Source organism: Macaca mulatta, chromosome 1, assembly GCF_049350105.2.
Source record: "Macaca mulatta isolate MMU2019108-1 chromosome 1, T2T-MMU8v2.0, whole genome shotgun sequence".
NCBI classification, from domain to species: domain Eukaryota; kingdom Metazoa; phylum Chordata; class Mammalia; order Primates; family Cercopithecidae; genus Macaca; species Macaca mulatta.
In genome coordinates this window covers 190,160,138-190,181,423 of record NC_133406.1, presented here as the reverse complement: position 1 = coordinate 190,181,423, position 21,286 = coordinate 190,160,138, and the positions used below count along the sequence as shown (strand labels likewise).

Here is a 21,286-nt window from a genome sequence, read left to right as displayed (position 1 = left end):
AAATACAAAAAACTAGCCGGGCGAGGTGGCAGGCGCCTGTAGTCCCAGATACTCGGGAGGCTGAGGCAGGAGAATGGCGTGAACCTGGGATGTGGAGCTTGCAGTGAGCCGAGATCTGGCCACTGCACTCCAGCCTGGGCGGCAGAGCGAGACTCCATCTCAAAAAAAAAAAAAAAAAAAATTTTAATTAAATGCAATGTTATGGTTAGAAACATAGGTTTTGGGGTATGGCAGACATGCATTCAAATCCTGGGAATTAGGCAAATCACAGTCTTTATGAATTTCAGTTTCCTCATAGAAACAGAGCCAATAACATCTTCCTCACAGCATCCTTCCATAAGATGCAGAATGTTTTTAGGTGGGCCGCCACACCACACTGCTCTTCCTTCCTCTCCGTGGATAACGCCAGCTGCCTAGTCAGTTCTGATGAGAGAATCTGAATACTTTGGTTGCTGATGCAGGATTCACACGTGAATTATGGTTCTTTTTGATGGGAGCCTCTGCTTCTAATCGGCCATCTTGGCCCTGTCCCTGACGCCACTTAGCAAATGCTGACACTTGGTCAGCACTCAGTGACAAATGCTGAGCATTGATCCTCATGCTATACGTAATACAGTGATCAACATATGACAGTTTTTGGTGCTATCATTTTTGTCATGATTATTCCTTTTCACCTACTTTAAATCAAAACTTAATGTGATATTTCTTGGTTTTCCCTCATTCTCTCCCTTTAATCCACCTGTCTGCTTGCTTTCTGTTTTGACATTTCCCTGCATAGTATAACAACAGATGCTACACTATTGTCTGAATTCAACCAATTATATTACAGAAGAATAAACAACAGTAGCTCACTACTCCATTCATTGTACAGACAATGTCTGCTCCTCAATGTATACAGTCTCCAGGGCTTTTCCCCAGAAAGAAAACAGACCTCATATATCCCACACCAATGGACCAACGTGGAAAACAATGAAGAGATATGAGGCAAATCAGCAACCTTGAGATTTGAATATCCAACAGTTCTACTGGCAAAAAAAGAACAAAAATATATCAGTAGTTCAGTTTCAAACATACTGGCTAAGAGCTAGGGCCTCCTGTAAGCAAACACTGTTGTAAAACAACAACATAAAGGACACCTACACTCAAACGAGTCATAGTAAACAACAGTGTTAAACTTCAGTTTGATTTGCTCAACAAATATAGTTTATTTGCATTATTTTTGGTTTGCAATAAAACAAGGAAACCTGGTATAAGTTAGAAATATGAACTAATCTGGGACTTCTTTTTCTACTAAAAATATGTGACTATTTAAAGCATTCATATCTGAGGGATGAGAAATGGCGCTATTTTTTGAAGTGAAATTAGGCAGTGAAAATAGACACCCACAAAAGACTGTCGCTACACGGTTACATTTTTTAAACAGAAAGAATAATACACATAATAGTCTCTTACAATAAGAATCAAAGACTGCCTTAATTTACTTTTATACACACACAGATGTATACATAAATACATACACACACATAACCTCTAGGCTTCTATGAGTATGTACAAATAACAGTTTATAGCTGGCTGAGGCACAGTGTTAAACAGGCTAAAGCTAACATTCATTAATTCCATGAATTCTTACTGAGCATCTTCTATGAGTCAGGCATTGTTCTAAATGATGGGAAAATAGCAGTGAACAAAATAGATAAAAAATTCTGCCTAAATGGAGCCTACATCCTAGTCGGGTAGGGATAAAGACAACAAAGACACACATAGGAAGAGACAGTATGTGCCACATAAGGACTTTTCAGTCAACAATGGACTGTATATACCATGGAGGTCTCATAAGATTATAATGGAGCTGAAAAATTCCTATTGCCTAGTATTTAGTGTACTATACTTTCAATCGTTATTTTAGGGTATACTCCTTCTATGTATTTTTTAGAAAAGTTAGCCATAAAACAACCCCAGGCAGGTCCTTCAGAAGGTATTACAGAAGAAAGCATTGTTATAAGAGATGACAGCTCCATGTGTGTTACTGCCCCAAAGACCTTCCAGTGGACAAGATGTGAATATGGAAGACAATGATATTGACGATCTAGACCCTGTGTAGGCCTAGCCTAACGTGCATGTATCTTAGTTTTTTTTTTTTTTTTTTTTGAGACGGAGTCTCGCTCTGCCGCCCGTGCTGGAGTGCAGTGGCCGGATCTCAGCTCACTGCAAGCTCCGCCTCCCGGGTTCCCGCCATTCTCCTGCCTCAGCCTCCCGAGTAGCTGGGACTACAGGCGCCGCCACCTCGCCCGGCTAGTTTTTCTGTATTTTTAAATAGAGACGGGGTTTCACCGTGTTAGCCAGGATGGTCTTGATCTCCTGACCTCGTGATCCGCCCGTCTCGGCCTCCCAAAGTGCTGGGATTACAGGCTTGAGCCACCGCGCCCGGCCGTATCTTAGTTTTTAATAAAAAGTTTAAAAAGAAGGAAAAATTTTTAATAGAGAAAAACATATATAAGGATATAAAGAAAAAAATTTTGGATAGCTGTACAATATGTGTTTTAAGCTGTTATTACAAAATAATCAGAAAGTTAAAAAAATTAAGTTTACATAAAGTAAAAGGGTTATAGTAAGCTAAGGTTAATTCATTGCTGAAAAAAGAAAATAAGTAAACCTAGTGTGGCCTAAGTGTACAGTGATTATAAAGTCTGCTGTAGTATAATGTCCTAGGCCTTCATATTCACTCACCACTTGCTCATTGACTCACCCAGAGCAACTTCGGTCTTGCAAGCTCCATTCACAGTAAGTACCCTACACAGGTGCACCATTTTTTATCCTTTGTACTGTACCTTTTTATCCTTTTTATTGTGCCTGTTCTATGTTTAGATATACAAACACTTACCATTGTATTACAGTTGCCTGCAGTATTCAATACAGTAACATGCTGCACAGGTTTGTAACCTAGGAGCAACAGGTTATACCATATAGCCTAGGTGTGTAGCAGGCTATACTATCTATGTTTGTGTAAGTAATGTCTAGGATGTTCGCACATCAACGGAATTGCCAATGACACATTTCCCCATCCTTAGGTGACACAAGACTGTATATCATTTTTCACAAAGTGGTGAGTGCTACGGAGGGAGTGCAGGGAATGCTGGCAGAAGGTAGGGGGAGGGGTAAAAATTTAAATACTGTAAACCTCAGTAAGCAAAGGTCTAAAGGAAAGAGGGTGCCGCATGGATATTTAGATCTAAAAGAAGTATATTATACGCAGGAGTCACAGTAAGTAACAAGGCCCAGGTGCCTGGCTTGATTGAAGAATAGCAAGGCAGCCAATATGGCTGGAACGGAATGAGCAAGGGGAGAGGGGTAGGAGTTAAAGTTACAGTGGAAATAAAAGAGAGGAGTGATTAGATCATCTATGGCTTTGGGAAGGACAATTAATAATTATTTTCCTATTTTAAAATTAAGGTATAATTTATATACAGTAAACTCTATCCTTTCATATATTTGCATAACTACCATCACCAACAAAGAAGAGTTCTGTTACCTCTCTCCCTGTTCAAATTTTTTCATCCCTAGTTCCCAACCTCTAATCTTTATTCTGACCCTAGTTTTGTCTTTTCCAGAATGTTATATAAATATAACCATAAATGTTATATGAATGACTTCCTTCACTTAGCATAAGATATTTGAGATTCATCCATGTTGTTGAATATATCAGTAGTTTGTTACTATTTATTGCTGAGTAGTATTCCATTGTATAGATACATACACAGTTTGATGACCCGTCTTCTCCAGTTGAGGGACACCTGAGCTGTTTCCAGGTTTACGTGACTACAAATAAAGCTGCCATAAACATTTTCATACATATTTTTGTATGAATGTAAACTGCTTTGTGTGAAAGCAGTTTACTGTTACTTTCATTTCACTTGTGTAAATACATACCTAGGAGTGTGACTGCTGGGTCATAGGGTATATATATATTTAACTTTACAAGAAAGTTTCATGCTAATTTCCAAAGTGGATGTACTATTTAGCATTCCCATCATTAATGTATAAGAGTTCAGCTGCTCTTCATCTTTGCCAGTACTTGGTATTTTCCCTTTTTCTTTTAAAAAGCTTTCTAAAAGGTGTACATATATTGTGGTTTTAATTTGTATCTCCCTAATGGCTAAAAATGTTGAGCATATTTTGATGCACTGTATATTTTCTTTGATTAAGTGTCTTTCAAATATTTTGCCCATTTTAATACTTGGGTTGCTTTCTTATTACTAAGTTTTGAGAGTTCTTTATGTATTCTGGACATTAGATATATGATTTTCTCCTGTCTATGGCTTGTTTTTTTCAATTTTCTAGCAGTATTTTACAAATAGTAGAAGTTTCTAATTTAGATATTTGTTATTTTATAGGTTGTGTCTTTGGTATCAGATTTAAGAAATCTTTGCCTAACTCAAGGTCATGAAGATTCTCTCCAATGTTTTCTTCTGGGACTTGAATAGTTTTAGATTTTACATTTATGTCTATTACCGATTTTGAATTAATTTTTGCTTGTGATGCAAAATATGAATTGAAGTGTTTTAAAACTGGTTTTCTATGGGATTTTTTTGGATATGAATATCCAATTGTTGCAGCATCAAGTGTTGAAAAGACTATCCTTTCTCCATTGAATTGCCTTTGTATCTCTGTTGAAAATCAATTGACCATATATGTGTAGGTCTATTTCTGGACTCCACTGACTCATGGGTCCATTTTTTTGTAAATACAACTATGTCTTGATTACAGTAAGTCTTGCACTCTGGTGATGTCCAACTTTGTTTTCTTTTTCAAAACTGTTTAGACTATTCCAGTTCTATTGCTTTTTCATATAAATTTAAGAATCAGTTTGTCAGTCTCTACAATCTTGTAGATATTTGATTAGAATTACTGTAAGAATTCAGGTTTTATTTTGAGATGTAAGCCACTGCGAGTTTTTGAAGTGATGTGATGTGACAAATGATTTTTAAAGGATTTATTAAGACTATAGGAAAGGCAAAAATGGAGACATGGAATCAAGGTGGGTGGCTACCAAAGTAATCCAGGTAACAGACAACGGTGGCTTAGATGAGGGTGATAGTGGTGGAGTTAAACATTTAAATTTTGCATATATTTGCAGAGCCCACAGGATTTGCTCATTAAATATGGATGTAAATGAGAGAAGTCAAGGATAATTCCAAGGTTTGTGGCTCTAACAACTGGAAAGATTTTCCATTTATTGAGAGGGAAGATTGTAGAAAGAGCAGGTTTGGGTGGGGAGGGTAGGATCAGTTGTGCAATTTAAAACATATTAAGTTTCTGATGTATATGAGACATCTAAGTAGACATGATGGGCCAGTAGCTAGATATTCAAGTCTGGAGTTCAGGAAAGGAAGAAGCTGGAAATACAAATCTGGGAGTCAAACGTATAGACAATATAATATAGTCAATATAATAGTCATAATACTGGATGAGATCAACAAAGGAGTAGAATGGATCCCATATAGGGACAGTTGATTTGACCCGATTCTGCAGTCAATCTCTGCTCCTGGCAACCTGGAGAGTATGGATAGCTTACTACTATTATGACCTCATTTCTGGATAAAGTAAATAAGGCAAATGATCGTATTTCCTAAATCAAAATTCAGATAGATGACTTTTGGTTGCTTCTGGATATAAAGAAAAGCCTGTACCCTGTGATTTGGACACCATGAAGCTAGAATTTCTGGTCTGTTTTAATGGTTCATGAGAACAACGGAACACTTCAAACTGGAACTATTGAAGAAATTGTGGATATATAGTCTCCATAATTATAATAAGGTATATTTATGTATTGGCACCTACCTTATTGAATTGTAAAAATTCAGTAAGATAATTAATGCCTATAAAGTGATCACCACTGAGTTTAGCACATATTAATTGTGCAATAGATAGTGGTGATGATGCCAATGATGATGATGACAGGGATGATTATTATTATGGCCCAGTGTGGACAAAAGCAACTTACATAAGATAAAAATACAAATTATAAAGAGCAGTTTTACCTTAATAACCAGTTTATGGTCCCAACTTCATTCTTTGAATCTGGAGTAATAAGTAGAATGAATACTGGATAGAAGCTCTGGTTCTGCTTTCATCAGGCTTATGTTAGGTAAAAATTTTAAAGCAGGCTTAAAAATATCTTTCTAAAATTACTATTATTTACTTTTATTTATTTATTTTTTAAAATACAGACAGGGTCTTGCCATGTTGCTCTGGCTGGCCTTGAACTCCTGGGCTCAACTGATCCTCCCACCTCAGCCTCCCAAGTAGCTGGGATTACAGGTGTGTGCCACTGTGTTTGGCTAAAAATAGGCTTTTAAATCCTGCTATGATCTTACTCTCATCTTCTGTAAAACAGTAATAATCCTCACCAATTGTATCAGTCTGTTTGCACACTGCTATAAAGAACTACCTGAGACTGGGCGCGGTGGCTCACGCCTGTAATCCCAGCACTTTGGGAGGCCGAGGCAGGCAGATCATGAGGTCAGGAGATCAAGACCATCCTGGCTAACATGGTGAAACTCTCTCCCTACTAAAAATACAAAAAATTAGCCAGGCATGATGGCAGGTGCCTGTAATCCCAGCTACTTAGGAGGCTGAGGCAGGGGAATCACTTGAACCCAGGAGGCATAGGTTGCAGTGAGCCGAGATTGTGCTACTGCGCCATTGCACCCCCAGCCTGGGCAACAGAGCGAGACTCAGTCTCAAAAGAAAAAAAAAAAAAAACCAAAAACCAAAAACCAAAAAACTGACTTGAGACTGCGTAATTTATGAAGAAAAGAGGTTTAACTGACTCACAGGCTTAACAGGAAGGATGACTGGGAGGCCTCAAGAAACTTACAATCACAGTGGAAGGTGAAGGGGAAGCAACGACCTTCTTCACATGGTGGCAGGGGAGAGAGACAGAGAGCAATGGAGGAAGTGCCACATTTTTAAACCATCAGATCTTGTGAGAACTCTATCATGAGAACAGCAAGGGGAAAGAGCACCCCATGATCCAATCACTTGCCACCAGGCCTTTCCTTCAACATGTGGCGATTACAATTTAACATGAGATTTGGGTGAGGACACGGAGCCAAACCATATTACCAATTTTGTAGAGTGGTTGTGAAGGTGAAATGAAAACTCCTTGAGGGCTGGACTATGCCTCACACCTATAGCATAATGTCCACAGCACCTGATTTAATAATTTGCACACAGAAGGAGATTAACTAAATATTTGCTAAATATTGAGTGAATAAAAGATCTGAGAGTCAAAAACCTTAGCTGAAAATTTCTCTGCTTACCAAAAACTCCACAGAAAAAAGTAGTACTCGGGAAGGCTTTCTTGGAGTATAGATAGTTCACACATTTCTCTAGTTACTATAAAGTCCATCCCTTAATCAGAAAAAATGTATTATTTGGGCCTTTGCAGGGATGATTTTACTATATTGTGCTTTAGCCTTATGACATTTAAAAAGTTTTAAGGCGCTGTCATACATAACTTGCCATTGTCACAGTAGCTATTAGATATAGTTGGGATTTGTATTCACCACATTGCACAGCTTACTCTTGAATAGGAATACAGGAAACGTTGCTCTAAAATCTCAGTGCTAGAAAATGTGGAAACTTTCTGAGAAACTAGCCTTTAGATCTGATGTTATGCACAAAGTAAAACTTGTAAACTATCATATTTTCCTTTGTTTTGGCCCAAGGTAAGTATAGAACAGATTTTATGGTACATGTGGAACAAACGTACAGCACCCTATCACATGGATTTGGTACCTATGCTAGATTATCTGTTGTCAACGTGTTAAGTCTTATCTTTGGCATTATCTTCCTTTGTCCTTTTCCTTTATTTCTATATCTATTCTTTCTTTTTTTTTAAATTTATTTATTATTATTATACTTTAAGTTGTAGGGTACATGTGCATAACGTGCAGGTTTGTTACATATGTAATCCCTTTTAATTGCATGTATTCATCATGTAAGTTTCTTGAAGCTGATTTTGGAAAGAATAAGTACATATATAAATTAATAAAACGGGGGAGATCTTTGCTGTTGTTTGTTTTTCCTTCAGAATAGCCTTTCACCTTATTAGGGCCAATGACCAGATCAATATGCTTTTCTAGATTTTTGATTTCACTCTAACAGTTATTGCACAGCAAAATGAGGCTAACCATTAAGGAATTTCCCTGCAATCAAGGTGATTTGACTGTTCAATACTTCTTTTTTTCTAAAGGATCTTAGAATATTGAAGATAATCAAAACAATAAAAGTACTCTTGTTTTTCAATGTAATTATATGGGTTAGGATTTCCAGTTAGAAGACAGGTAGTGTTGCTATGAAAAGTCAGGTGACCTGGCTTCTGATCCAGATTATGTGTTCAACCAGTTTGGTGACCATAGGTAAACCATATAATCTTTCTGGGTCTTAGTTTCTTCAGAGGTTGCACAATACCAGCTTTTTCCAAACAGTGGTTTGTGATACACTAGGATGCCATGATATGTTAATTGTTGTTCCATTAAAAAAAGGGGCAAATAAGTTTAGACAAGATTGGACTAAATGAAAATAAACCGTTTCTTAATGCTGGGATTTATAAGAGCCTTTGTGACACTTGGTTGAGGGAGAATAGAGTGCATAGTATTATCCAAACTTGCCTTTTATGGGAGCATATCAATAGAAAAATTTAAGTAATGACTAGGTGCAAAATATAACCTGTCCTCTCTCCCACTGTACCCCAACCTCTCACATGTTAACAGCTGGAATATATATATTGAATTATGCAAAAAGGTGTTGACAGGGTCTTCTGTAAGATGATGGACTTTATCTACATTTAGAAAGAGAGAAAGTTTCAGCTCATGGTAAATTAGGTAAATCATCAGATGAAATTACATATGCTGCCAAGCTCTAGATCCAGAACATTGAGTTAATTGGGTACCCTTGACATTTTGGCAAGCCAGTATGGTTGACGATATACTAATACACAGATACACACACACAAACACACACAGAGCAAGAGTGTGCATGTGTGAACAACAGCATAAAGCAGCAAGAATCCTAAACTATATTGCTTGAAATAGCTTAAAAGGATAGTGACTAATCTCTCCCTTATCTAAACTTCTGTGAAACTTGGCATATATGACTCCTATAGACACAATGATATATGGCTTTGTACTGGAATGGAGTATGAGAAAGAGCTTTATAGTCATAAAGTCCTGGATGAGAATCTCAGCTATTCTCATTTCTGTACATGTAACTCCTCAATGAACTTCAGTTTTCTCACTTATAAAGATAAATCTCTAACCCTGTAGCTTGTTTTAATGGTTAATTGATAAGCATATGTAAAGCAGCTAGCAGATTACTTAGTACACAGAAGACACTCAACAAAATATTTTTTACCTTCCATTATTGATAGTCCTCAGAGTACAGAGACTAGGGTTTGTCAGGCACAATATCTTGTATGTATGTGATACATACTCATAAGAGTTTTGACATGAATAAACTTTGATTTCCAAACAGTTAAGTTTCACATATCTTTCAAGACCTGACTCCAATATTACTTCTTCTGTACATTGTCTGATTATCTCAGCTGTAAAAAATTTTTCCTTTGGCCTTGAACTCTCTAAGTATTTTGCTTTTATTTCTATGTCATTTAGCACATTTTTTCTTCATTTCCTGTTACTCCTAGACAGCCTGTATTTTCCCTCTAAGATGTAATATCTTCTTATAGGCAGAAAACATTTTATTATCCTGTTTCCCTTGCAGTGCTCAGCACAGGTCTTCTTCAAAAAACATTTGTTAAACAAGTGAAAGTGGTGGCATACTTTGACTGAGAGTAGTAACTAACAGAGTTTTCCTCAACCCCAGTTAGGGCCCTTCAGGTCTTTCCATTGCTTGTTAGATGGCTTCCTCTTTTTATAAGTCAATCTTGCCATTAATCCTACATCTAAAAAAAAGTTCCGAATGTTCTTTTCTACGAAGCCAGCCTGAGAAGTCATTCGACCCCCATTCTGTTTGTGCCTACTGTACCTTAGGCATACCTCTATAATAATGTTTACATATAGTATTATAATTCTATTTTTATAAGAGTAGGAACTTCTGGAGGGCAGGATCCATGTCTGCATCACTGTTCCCTAACAGATTTGGGGCACATAGTACATATCCCAAAAATGTTTGCAAAATGAGTGAATGAAAAATCCTCTATATTGCTATGGACATGACATGAACTCAGAAAATCTATGAAGCTAAGTGAATTTCCCACATTTGGGGGCTAAAAGCAAAATGTTACAAAAGTAACTCACAGTATCTTTTGGTGGGTAAAGTGAAGCCTGTGAAAGGGAGTAGAGATATAATATTTCTATTCTTAGGGTGAAACAACACTTAGGAAGGATGAGAAATATCTGTCAACAAATATCTGTTGGCAACAAAAGGGGAAGATTATAGAAAATCATGAATCTAGTACAAGATCAAGTTTTCTAAGAGTTCCATACAACAGATCAGGAATGATTAAGAAAATGTTAGGTCTTCCATACTAAAATGAGTCTAGGAAAAGTAGAGAGAAATAAGTTGTAAGAAATATTAACAGTTTCGCAGCTGGGCGCAGTGGCTCACGTCTGTAATGCCAGCACTTTGGAAATCCAAGGCGGGCAGATCACTTCAGGTCACGAGTTTGAGACCAGCCTGGCCAACATGGTGAAATCCTGTCTCTACTAAAAATACAAAAATTAGCCAGGCATGGTGGTGGGCGCCTGTAAACCCAGTTACTTGGGAGGCTGAGGTGGGAGAATCACTTGAACCTGGGAGGCAGAGGCTACAGTGAGCCGAGATGGTACCCCTGCGCTTCAGCCTGGGTGCCAGAGCGAAGACTTCATCTCAAAAAAAAAAAAAAAAAAAAAAAAAAAAGAAAGACAGAAAGAAATATTAACGCTTCAGTATCAAATACAGTGGAAATACAACCCACTTTTGAATAACTTTTCTTAAAATTATGCCCCACCTCACGTTCCTCTTCTTGTTCTTTGCGAATCTGCTCCAAACGAAACTGTTCTGCCATCTCTCTCTCATGAGCTTCCCTCTGTTGATAAAACAGAAAAGGAACAAGCACTTAACACAAACTTGTTTACAAAGAAAGAAAGAGAGAAATAAGGAAAGAGAAAGAAGAAAAGAGGAAAGAAAGAAAAAGTAAGTTACATTCAAAGGCTCATTGTCAACATGACTCAGAGGTATATTGTGGTAATAGAAACGTTTCTTTCTACAAGAATGGAAAGCAAAAACAAAGCATAGGTCTCTGATAATGTTAGGTTCCTATTCAAACACCTTTGATAGCTCTGAGTAAAGTGGCATTCAAGATCCTTCAGGACATCCTTTGGTCTTCCTTTCTGGCCTTTCCTATCTGCCCTGTACCCAAATCTAAAGCTATTTAATCAGCCTCTATCCATTTTCCATTCATTCTGGACCCTTGATGCTAGCTTATATTGCTTCCTCTTCCCTCCTACTGCTCTTTTTCTGTCCAGTTCACATATACCATCTCCTCTTTGAAACATTCCCAGTATAGTCCCACTCCCTGGCTCTCCAAAAAAAATAAAACCTGGAAAAAAGTTTCCACTGAAACTCCTACTCACTGAACTCTCACAGAACTCAGTGCTTCCCTTATGACACTTAGGATTCTTGGCTTATGTTACAGCTACTTGTGTTCTTTACTTAATCAACTCTACCACATTGTGAAACTTCCTTTGAGAGCAGAAACTGTGGCCTATTCATTCACCTCTCCTTCAAAGCTCAACACAAAAGCAGGTACTTAAGAAGTATTCAATAAATCAATAGTTCCCAACCCTGACTACACATGAGAATCACCTAAAAAGCTTTCTAAAAATTGCTGGGTTCTATCACAGACCAACTAAAAAACAAATGAAATAGATACTAGGTTCATCTTTGTTTTCATTTTTCATGAAACAAACTTTATTTTTGTCAAAATGAACCATGCTTTAATAACCGTGGATAGGATTATATTCTTTCTGTTAACTAAATCTAGCTTTCTCTATTGCAAACCCAATATTTTTAGGGATCAAAGTGATAAAGGGTTGGCATTTAAATAATGAACAATTGAGTTATTTATCCCAGAAGTACCTGACCAAGCCTACCTTTGCTCTGTCAGCCTCAAGTGAAAGGCGATAGGCCTCATCTTGCTCTCTCTTCACATTTTCTCTGGCTTCACGTTCATCCTTAAAGAAAAAGATTGAAGCATTTTTTGACATATTACTATTTTTTTTGAAAAAAAGGGAAAAAAACTAATGGTAATCCTCTTTTTTTACTCCTATATGAACTTACAATTAAATAAGAGACTTTTAAAGTGTATAGGACATAAATAAGCAAACAAACAGTAAGATGAGCAGCATGGTACATAGTGGAAATAAGAATATTTGAATCCTAACTCTATAAACTGTGTGACTTTGTATAAGTTATTTAACTTCTCCAGGTCTCAGTCTCCTCACTTGCAAAACAGAAATAATATTTGTCTTACAGGGTCACTGTGAGAATTAAGTGCAATAATATATAAACTATCTAGCAAAGGACCTGGCACTTAGTTCATTTTCATTATTAGTTCTCTTCTCCCTTTCTCCTGATTTTTCTGAGATAAACTTGGAGACTGTCAGTATTGGAACTAAGGACTGAGAGGGAGAACAAAGACTAGGAAGTAATCCCTGGATCAGTGTAGAAAGAGGCCGAAAGCAAAATACTCTGGTTAACCTCATTCCATACCACACCACAGCACACCACTAAAGCTCTGGTTACCAGTTAAGTATTTCCCCATTACATTCACACTCATGAAGTGTGAATAACAAAAGTTATCTAAGTTGAAAATCTCTTAGAATATTTTTAGCTTCTGAAGTGATTATACCATCTGCCCATATTTAAATCACGAATTCATTTAAAATTAAAAGTTAATTCATGAACAGAATTTCTCATCTGTTATAGTCAGAAGTATAGACAATATATACATATATACTTAACTTTAATAATAAATACCTACACCTGTCCACACTAGGGTGTAGGTTCCCTTTTTGGTCATTTATTTATTAGGCAGAACCATATAAAGTCACCAATATTTGTGACCTATAAAACTGGAAATTTCATAGCTAATTTCTCACTTTTTGTCTCCCCAATATATGCTTACTCAAGGCTGAATATATGCTCAGCATTCTCTTAGGTGAAATACCTAATCAAGACTGGCCTTATTCCTGAAGCCTAATACATTTTCTAGTTCCGATAATTCAATTAATTCTTAAAAGCTCTGGTATGAATAGGAACATTTCATTGCTTCCTAATCTTTCAAATAAAAATTAGAAAGAATTAGATGTTGCTGGCCTGAAGCTAATTGCTATAGTACAAAATATGAAAAACCATGTTAAAACTGATGTCTACCCTTTCAGACATCTAAAAAGGATTAAACTTTTTTTTTATTTGAGGGGGAATCTTGCTCTGTCACCCAGGCTGGAGGGCAGTGGCGCGATCTCCACTCACTGAACCTCAGCCTGCTGGGTTCAAGTGATTCTCCTGCCTCAGCCTCCCGAGTAGCTGGGATTACACGCACCCAGCATCATGCCCAGCTAATTTTTGTATTTTTAGTAGAGATGGAGTTTCACCATATTAGCCAGGCTGGTCTCAAACTCCTGACCTCAAGTGATCTGCCTGCCTTGGCCTTCCAAAGTGCTAGGATTACAGGCGTAAGTCACCACGCCCAGCCAAGGGTTAAACTCCTAAGGATCCTATGCCTCTGTGGATAAGTCTATCTTTTCAAATTTAGATATCTCTTGAATGTAATCAACCAACTATGAGAATAATCTTACCTTTCTATATTTTAAATGGGGGAAATGCACAAGATGTTTAAAATTTTAATTTGACCTTACTTTCCTGACTTCACCCTTTCAAGTTATTTAAAGCTTCTCACAACATTCTGTACTTTCCCTCTAAAGCACTTACCATAACTGTAATTCATTATCATGTAATTATTTATTTAATGTGAAACTACCCCATGACACTGTAAGCTCCACAAAGGCAGAGAACTTGTCTATATTACATATGTCTGTATTCTACATACTGCCTAGTCTTTGGGAGGTGTTTAATAAGCATATGTTAAATAAATGAATTATCTTTCCAGGCATAAAATACTTATTGTCTACAGCAAAAATTAAAGAAAAAGATATAGCTCATCTACAAAATGGCTGGCCCAATCTGAGTCTGAAATTGACTGGCTGGCCAGGAATGACTTGTTATGCCACTATGTACACATAAAAAATGGACCTTCTAAAAGCAATCACAGCTGGAAGCCCTTTGATCACAAATATGGTTTATAATAAAAGCATTCTAAGTAAACAGCTCTGCTGAAAAACAGACTACAGCAGATATGAAAGGCCATAAAATACAGGGATCTCTGCCATGAAATGTGGCACCTGGTGTATGTTCTTTACCTTGCTCACAGCTCTTCCTGACCATCCTGATAGATGGGCTGGCTTCGGCATGTGGCTCAGGATGAATTTTCCTAAATTTATCATGGTCATAGCTTCTTGTATGTTTGGTAGTTGTTGGTGAATAGTTATCATTTCTTCTTATCTGCTCCTCAGATTTTATACTTGCCTCTCCAACTGTCCTCTTCAGAGTCATCTCCAGTTTTGAGAAAGAAAACTGCTTATGTGTTTCCCCCATATTATTCTACATTATTAGATTTTTTAGAAAATCCCAGGTATTGTAGTTAACACTTAATGTATAAATTTGTTCTCATAACCTGTAGATTTGCCTCTGGAACTTATCTTGTGTCCTACAAATATTGTCCTTGTAGAGGTTCCCTTTGCTAAATCTAAGAGGGCATACCAAAGTAACTAGAAATTTTTACACATTGATTGGGTGGAGGTAGAACCGCTAGATTATGAGATTCAGAAACAGGTCTTAAGTGTTGCCTAGACTATGGCTTGGGTTACTTGTTATTCAAACACTCCTTGTCACACCAAAGTGAGAAGTTGGATTGCTCAGAAGTAAGTAATGGCCCCAGTAGGTAGCTTTCTTTGTAACATACTTGTCACTGCTCTCATATTGTGCTGTGCTACACTCATTTGTGTATTTGTCTCACTGCTCCCTACCTGAGCTGTACACTCCCAGGGGTAAAAGACTCTATTTCATATGTCTTTGTATTTCCTGTAGCATCTAGTGTACTATCTTACATATGACAAGCATCTAAAATATATATTTGTTGGATAAATAAATGGAATTATCAGTGCTCAACAGTTATATACCAGAAATTCAGGAGCCTGTAAGTATTCTTCAATCTAGTAACTTTTATTTAAATATATTTTCTATCTTGAGTATTATAATGAGTTAGGAAGTACCAGAAGTATAATTTACTTATTTTTAGTTAAAAATATTTTTTGGAGTACATAGTAGGTCAATGTATTTATGGGATATGGGAGATATTTTGATACAGGCATGCAATGGGTATTAATCACATCACAGTAAATGGGGTGTCCGTCCCCTCAAGCATTTATCCTTTGTCACAAACAATCCAGTTAGAAGTACAATTATTTTGACTATAGTTACCCTGTTGTGCTATCAAAGGCTGGTATTATTCACTGTTTCCATATTTTTGTACCCATTAACCACTATACCTTCCCCCTAACCACAGACCTTCTCCCACACCCCACTGCCCTTCCTAGCCTCTGGTGATCATCGTTCTACTCTCTATCTCCATGTGTTTAATTGTTTTGATTTTTACATCCTACAAATAAGTGAGAACATGTAACGTTTGTAGTTCTGTGCCTGACTTATTTCACTTAACATAATGGCCTCCAGTTCCATCCATGTTGTTGCAAATCACAGGATCTAATTCTTTTTTACAGCTAAATAGTACTCTTGTGTATATGTACCATTATTTTCTTTATCTATTTGCCTATTGATGGACATTTAGGTTGCTTCCAAATCTTGGCTACTGTGAACAATGCTGCAACAATTATATTAGTACAGATATCTCTTTGATATACTGATTTCCCTTCCTTTGGGTATATACCCAGCAGTGGGATTGCTGGATCATATGGTAGCTCTATTTTCAGTTTTTAAAGGAACCTCTACACTGTTCTCCATGGTGGCTGTACTAATTTACATTCCCACTAACAGTGTACAAGGGTTCCCTTTTCTCCACATCCTCTCCAACATTTGTTATTCCCTGTTTGGGGGATAAAAGTCAGTTTAACTGAGATGAGATGATATCTTACTGTAGTTCTGATCTGTATCAGAACTAGAATTTAAATATAGTCATTCTCACCATAAAGCCTGTTTTTTCCCCACTGTGGCACACTAGGTAGTTCAGCATAGTCCTCTATCTCCGAGACAATAGCCATTGAATTTTACTACAATTCACTGAAAATGATGTCTATTAAAAATAAAATATTTTATGAGTTGCCAAATGGTTCCTAAAGTAAGAATTTAACAAAAAAATGAAATTTAGATGTAATTTATTACACCCTCAGTAGTGTTAAAGATTAATAATCATCAGTTAATTCCTAAAAGACTAATTCAAAATTCTGAATTATCAAACTGAAGTGGCTATAGACTTTTTTCAAATACTTAGCAAATGCATATACACTGGTTTTCTGAATGCCCAGGTTAGAATGCATACTCTGCTCCTTGCTCTACCAATAGGTCCTTGTCAACAGAGACATGGCCCTGCTATCTATCTCTAGAGATACAGATCAAGATAACCTGAAGTTCTCTCAATATAAATACTTAGAGATAATAGGTAAAATATAACAAATATGTTCAAAAGTATTACTAAGCATATCAGAAAGAAAGAAAGAGAAGTTTCTAGGTACCAGAAATAAAGAGGAAACTGAAAGTGAGAGATATAAATGATGAGGTAATTCAGAACCTGACAAGGTAGGTCATCTGTCTTGATAACCTAGAAGCCCCACTGTGATCAGAGATCTCATTTTGGACTTAAGCAAGGTGAGGAGGTATAAAAGTCATCTCTGGAGACCAGGCGCAGTGGCTCATGCCTGTAATCCCAGCACTTGGGAGGCCAAGGCGGGTGGATCACCTGAAGTCAGGAGTTTGAGACCAGCCTGACCGCCATGATGAAACATGTCTACCAAGTACAAAAAATTAGCTGGGCATGGTGGCATATGCCTGTAATCCCAGCTCTTTGGGAGGCTGAGGCAGGAGAATTGCTCGAACCTGGGAGGCAGAGATTGCGGTGAGCTGAGATTGCACCATTGTACTATAGCCTGGGCAACAAGAGTCAAACCCCATCTCAAAAAAGAAAAAAAAAAAAGTTGTCTCTGGGATAACTTCTGCAGCCTAATGTAAGTGAAGTTGGAGTCTGGGAATGAGGTGTGGGGATGAGGGGAAGAAAAGTTACCTTAAGAAATAATGGTTGAAATTTTTTCAAATTTGATGAAAATGAGAAAGCCACTGATTCAAGAATCTTAACAAACATTAAGCAAAAGAAACATGAAGAAACTACACCAAGGCACATCATAACCAAATAACTTAAAGTTAATAATAAAAAAAAATTTTAAAGCAGCTGGAGAAAAGAAAAGACATAATATGTACAGGAAACAATGACAGCAGACTTCATCAGAAACAGTGCAACTGAGAAGACAGTGAGGCAACATCTCTAAAGTACTGAAAGAAAGAAAGAAAAAACAACCCTGTTAACCCCAGAATTCTATACCCAGTGAAAATATTTTTTAAAACTGAAGGTAAAATGCTTTTCAAACATATAAAACCTGAAAAAATTCATCAATAGTATGTGTATTACAGTAAAAGTTAAAGGAAGTCTTTCAGGTAAAAGGAAAAGGATACCACAAAGGAATGGCTTTGTGTTTAGACAAAGGAATAAACAAAACTGGAAATGGGAGCTTTATAGGTAAATTAATAGACTTTATTATTCAAAACTCTTTTTTTTTTTTTGAGACGGAGTCTCACTCTGTTGCCCAGGTTGGAGTGCAATGGCACAATCTCGGCTCACTGCAACCTCTGCCCCTCTAGGTTTAAGCAATTCTCTGCCTCAGCCTCTGGAGTAGCTGGCACTACAGGCGTGTGCCACCAAGACTGGCAAATTTTTTTTGTATTTTTAGTAGAGATGAGGTTTCACCATCTTGGCCAGGCTGGTCTTGAACTCCTGACCTCGTGATCCACCCGCCTCAGCCTCCCAAAGTGCTGGGATTACAGGCGTGAGCCACCGCGCCCAGCCTCAATACTCTTTAAGAAACAAATGACTGTATCTCAATGCCATTTTTTACAGAAACAGAAAAAACCATCATAAAATTAATACAGAGTCTCAAGGGACCCCTAATAATCAAAACAATCTTGAAAAGTAACGAAGTTGAAAGACTCACGTTTCCTGATTTCAAAACTTACTATAAAGCTACAGTAATTGAAACTGTGGTATTGGCATAATGATAGACACACAGAACAATGAAACAGAATAGAAAGCCCAGAAAGAAATCCTCACACAGATGGTGGATTGATCTTCAACAAGGGTGGCAAGACCATTCAGTGAAGAAAGAACAGTCTCCTCAACAAATGATGTTAGGAAAGCTGGATATCCACATGCAAAAGAATAAAGCTAGACCGTCATCATACCACATATTAAAAAAAAAAACTTAAAATGAATCAAGACCCAAATTTAAGAGCTAAAACCACATCATTCTTAGATAAAAATATAGGTGAAAATCTTCATGACCATGGATTAGGCAATGATTTCTTTCGTATGTCATTGAAAGCATAGGTGTAAAAAAGAAAAAAACAGAAAAATTATACTTCATCAAAATTAAACCTTTTCCACTCAAGAGAGTGGAAAGATAATCCACAGAATGGCAGAACACATTTGCACGTGATGTCTGATAAAGGATTACTATCCAGAATATATAATAAACTCTTGACAACTAAACAACAAAGAAACTAAACAAGCCAATTAAAAAATGGTCAAGGGCTGGGTGCAGTGGCTCACGCCTATAATCCCAGAACTTTGGGAGGCCGAGGTGGGTGGATCACCTGAGGTCAGGGGGTCGAGACCAGCCTGACCAATATGGTGAAACCCCGTCTCTACTAAAAATACAAAAAACAAAAACAAAAACAAAAAAACACACACGTGTGGGGGTGCCTGCCTGTAATCCCAGCTACTCAGGAGGCTGAGGCAGGAGAATTGCTTGAACCCAGGAGGCAGAGGTTGCAGTAAACCGAGATCGCGCCACTGTACTCCAGCCTGGGCAACACAGCAAACTCTGTCTCAAAAAAAAAAAAAAAAAAAAAAAAAAAAAAAAAAAGTCAAAGGACTTGAATAGACATTTTCCAAAGATGTATAAATGGCCAGTACACACATGTTCATAGTGGCATCATTTACAATAGTCAAAAGGTGGAAATAATCCAAGTGTTCAATAGATGAATGGATACACAAAATATGATATATACCTATAGTGGAATATTATTTAGCTATAAAAATAATTTTAATTATCATATATACTACAACATAGATGGACCTTAAGGACATTGTACTAAATGAAAGAACCCAAATGTGAAAGGACCAACATTGTGTTTCCACTTACATAAGGTACCTGGAATAGGCAAACTCACAGAGACAGAAAGTAAATAGAGGTTGCCAGAGGCTGAGGGGAAGGAGAACAGGCAGTTATTGCTTATTAACTGTAGGGTGGTTTTTTTTTTTTTTTTTTAAATAGATGCCCTCTTTATCAGGCTAAGGAAATTTTACTTGATTCCTTGAAAATTCTTATCAGGAATAGATTAGCTTTTGTCTGATGCTGTCTCTGCATCCACTGAGATGATTATATCATAAATCACACTGATTTTCAAATCTGATAAGGTAAGAAAAATTAACAAAAGGCATCTACAATGAAAAGGAAGTAGAACTCTCTTTATCCACAGATAAAATGATTAGAAATGTGGAAAATTCTATGGATTCTACCAAAAAGCTATTATAACTAGTAAGTGGGTTTAGTAAAGTTGCAGAATATAAAACAGATAACAAGCAACCCCCTCCCATCTCCTCCCCTTCCTTCTTTCTTTTTTCTAGTCAAGTGACGCAGTGGGAGTGCAGAAAGAACAAAAAAATTTGTTACTGGTTGTGGTCAATTAGTTGTAAACACTACTTCACTTCGACTAGCCTATATTTCTATATACTGGCAACAAATACTCAGAACTTACAGTTTTAAAATATCACTTATAATAGCATAAAATATACGAAATACTTGGGGATAGATTTGACACAAGATGCAAACAATCTGTATGTCGAGCATCAGAAAACACTGCTGAGAGAAATTAAAGACGTAAATAAATGGTGAGATAAATAAATCATTCTTGTGGATTAGAAGAATCAATATTTTTATGTCAATTCTCTCCAAATCATCTACAGATTTAACACAATTACAATCAAAATACTACCAAAAATTGTTTTGGTAAGCTGATTGTAAAATTCATGGGGAAATGCATAGGACCTAGAAAAGCCAAAAGAATTAAGAAAAAAAAAATAACTAAATTAGAGGACTTACACTACTTGATTTCAAGATTTATTACAAAGCTGAAGTAATAGTAATTCTGTATGGTACTGTTGTAAAGATAGAAAAAACAAATGGGAAAAAAAAAGTACAGATATAGACCCATGCATGTATGATCAACATATACGTTTGACAAAGGTGCAAAGGCAATGCAGTGGAAAAAGGAAAACCTTTTAAACAAATAGCACTAGAACTACTGGATATCCATCTCTTCCTGACCCTGAAAAAAAAAAACTTCAACACACACATCACACTATATACAAAATTTAACTAAAGTGGATCACAGACCAATGTGAAATCTAAAGCTACAATACTTATAGAGGAAACATAGGAGAAAATAGTGACCTTGGGTTAGGGAAATATGACCCAAAAACATGATACATAAAAGAAAAAATGTTTAAATTGGACTTCATCAAAATTTTAAACTTGTTTTCTCCAAAAGACAATTGAAAATGATATTGAGTGTGCCTATGTTAAAATATCACATGTAACCCATAAATACGTACAACTATTATGTATCCATAAAAGTAAAAATAAAAAAATTAAAAATCAAAGTTAAAAATTAAATGTGAGGTAAGTAGAAGACAAATATTACTACTACAATTATAAGCTGTTCATCTAACAGTGGAATTAAGAGTTATAAAACATTTCTTGACCAGGGAAATACTATCTGATATTTATTCTAGTGAATTATCATGATACAGTAAGAAATA

At 36.6% G+C, this 21,286-nt stretch overlaps 1 protein-coding gene across 5 annotated transcripts in view; it reads right to left on the bottom strand.

The window, feature by feature from the left end:
- The window catches only part of FAF1 (Fas associated factor 1), a 518,996-nt gene that overhangs the window by 36,341 nt on the left and 461,369 nt on the right, over positions 1-21,286 (bottom strand). For all 5 annotated transcript variants that reach the window (XM_077993853.1, XM_077993852.1, XM_077993856.1 and 2 more), the window contains 2 exon segments: positions 12,156-12,236; positions 11,012-11,089 (listed from right to left, as the gene is read on the bottom strand). In XM_077993853.1, the coding sequence (XP_077849979.1) occupies positions 11,012-11,089; positions 12,156-12,236 (159 nt within the window).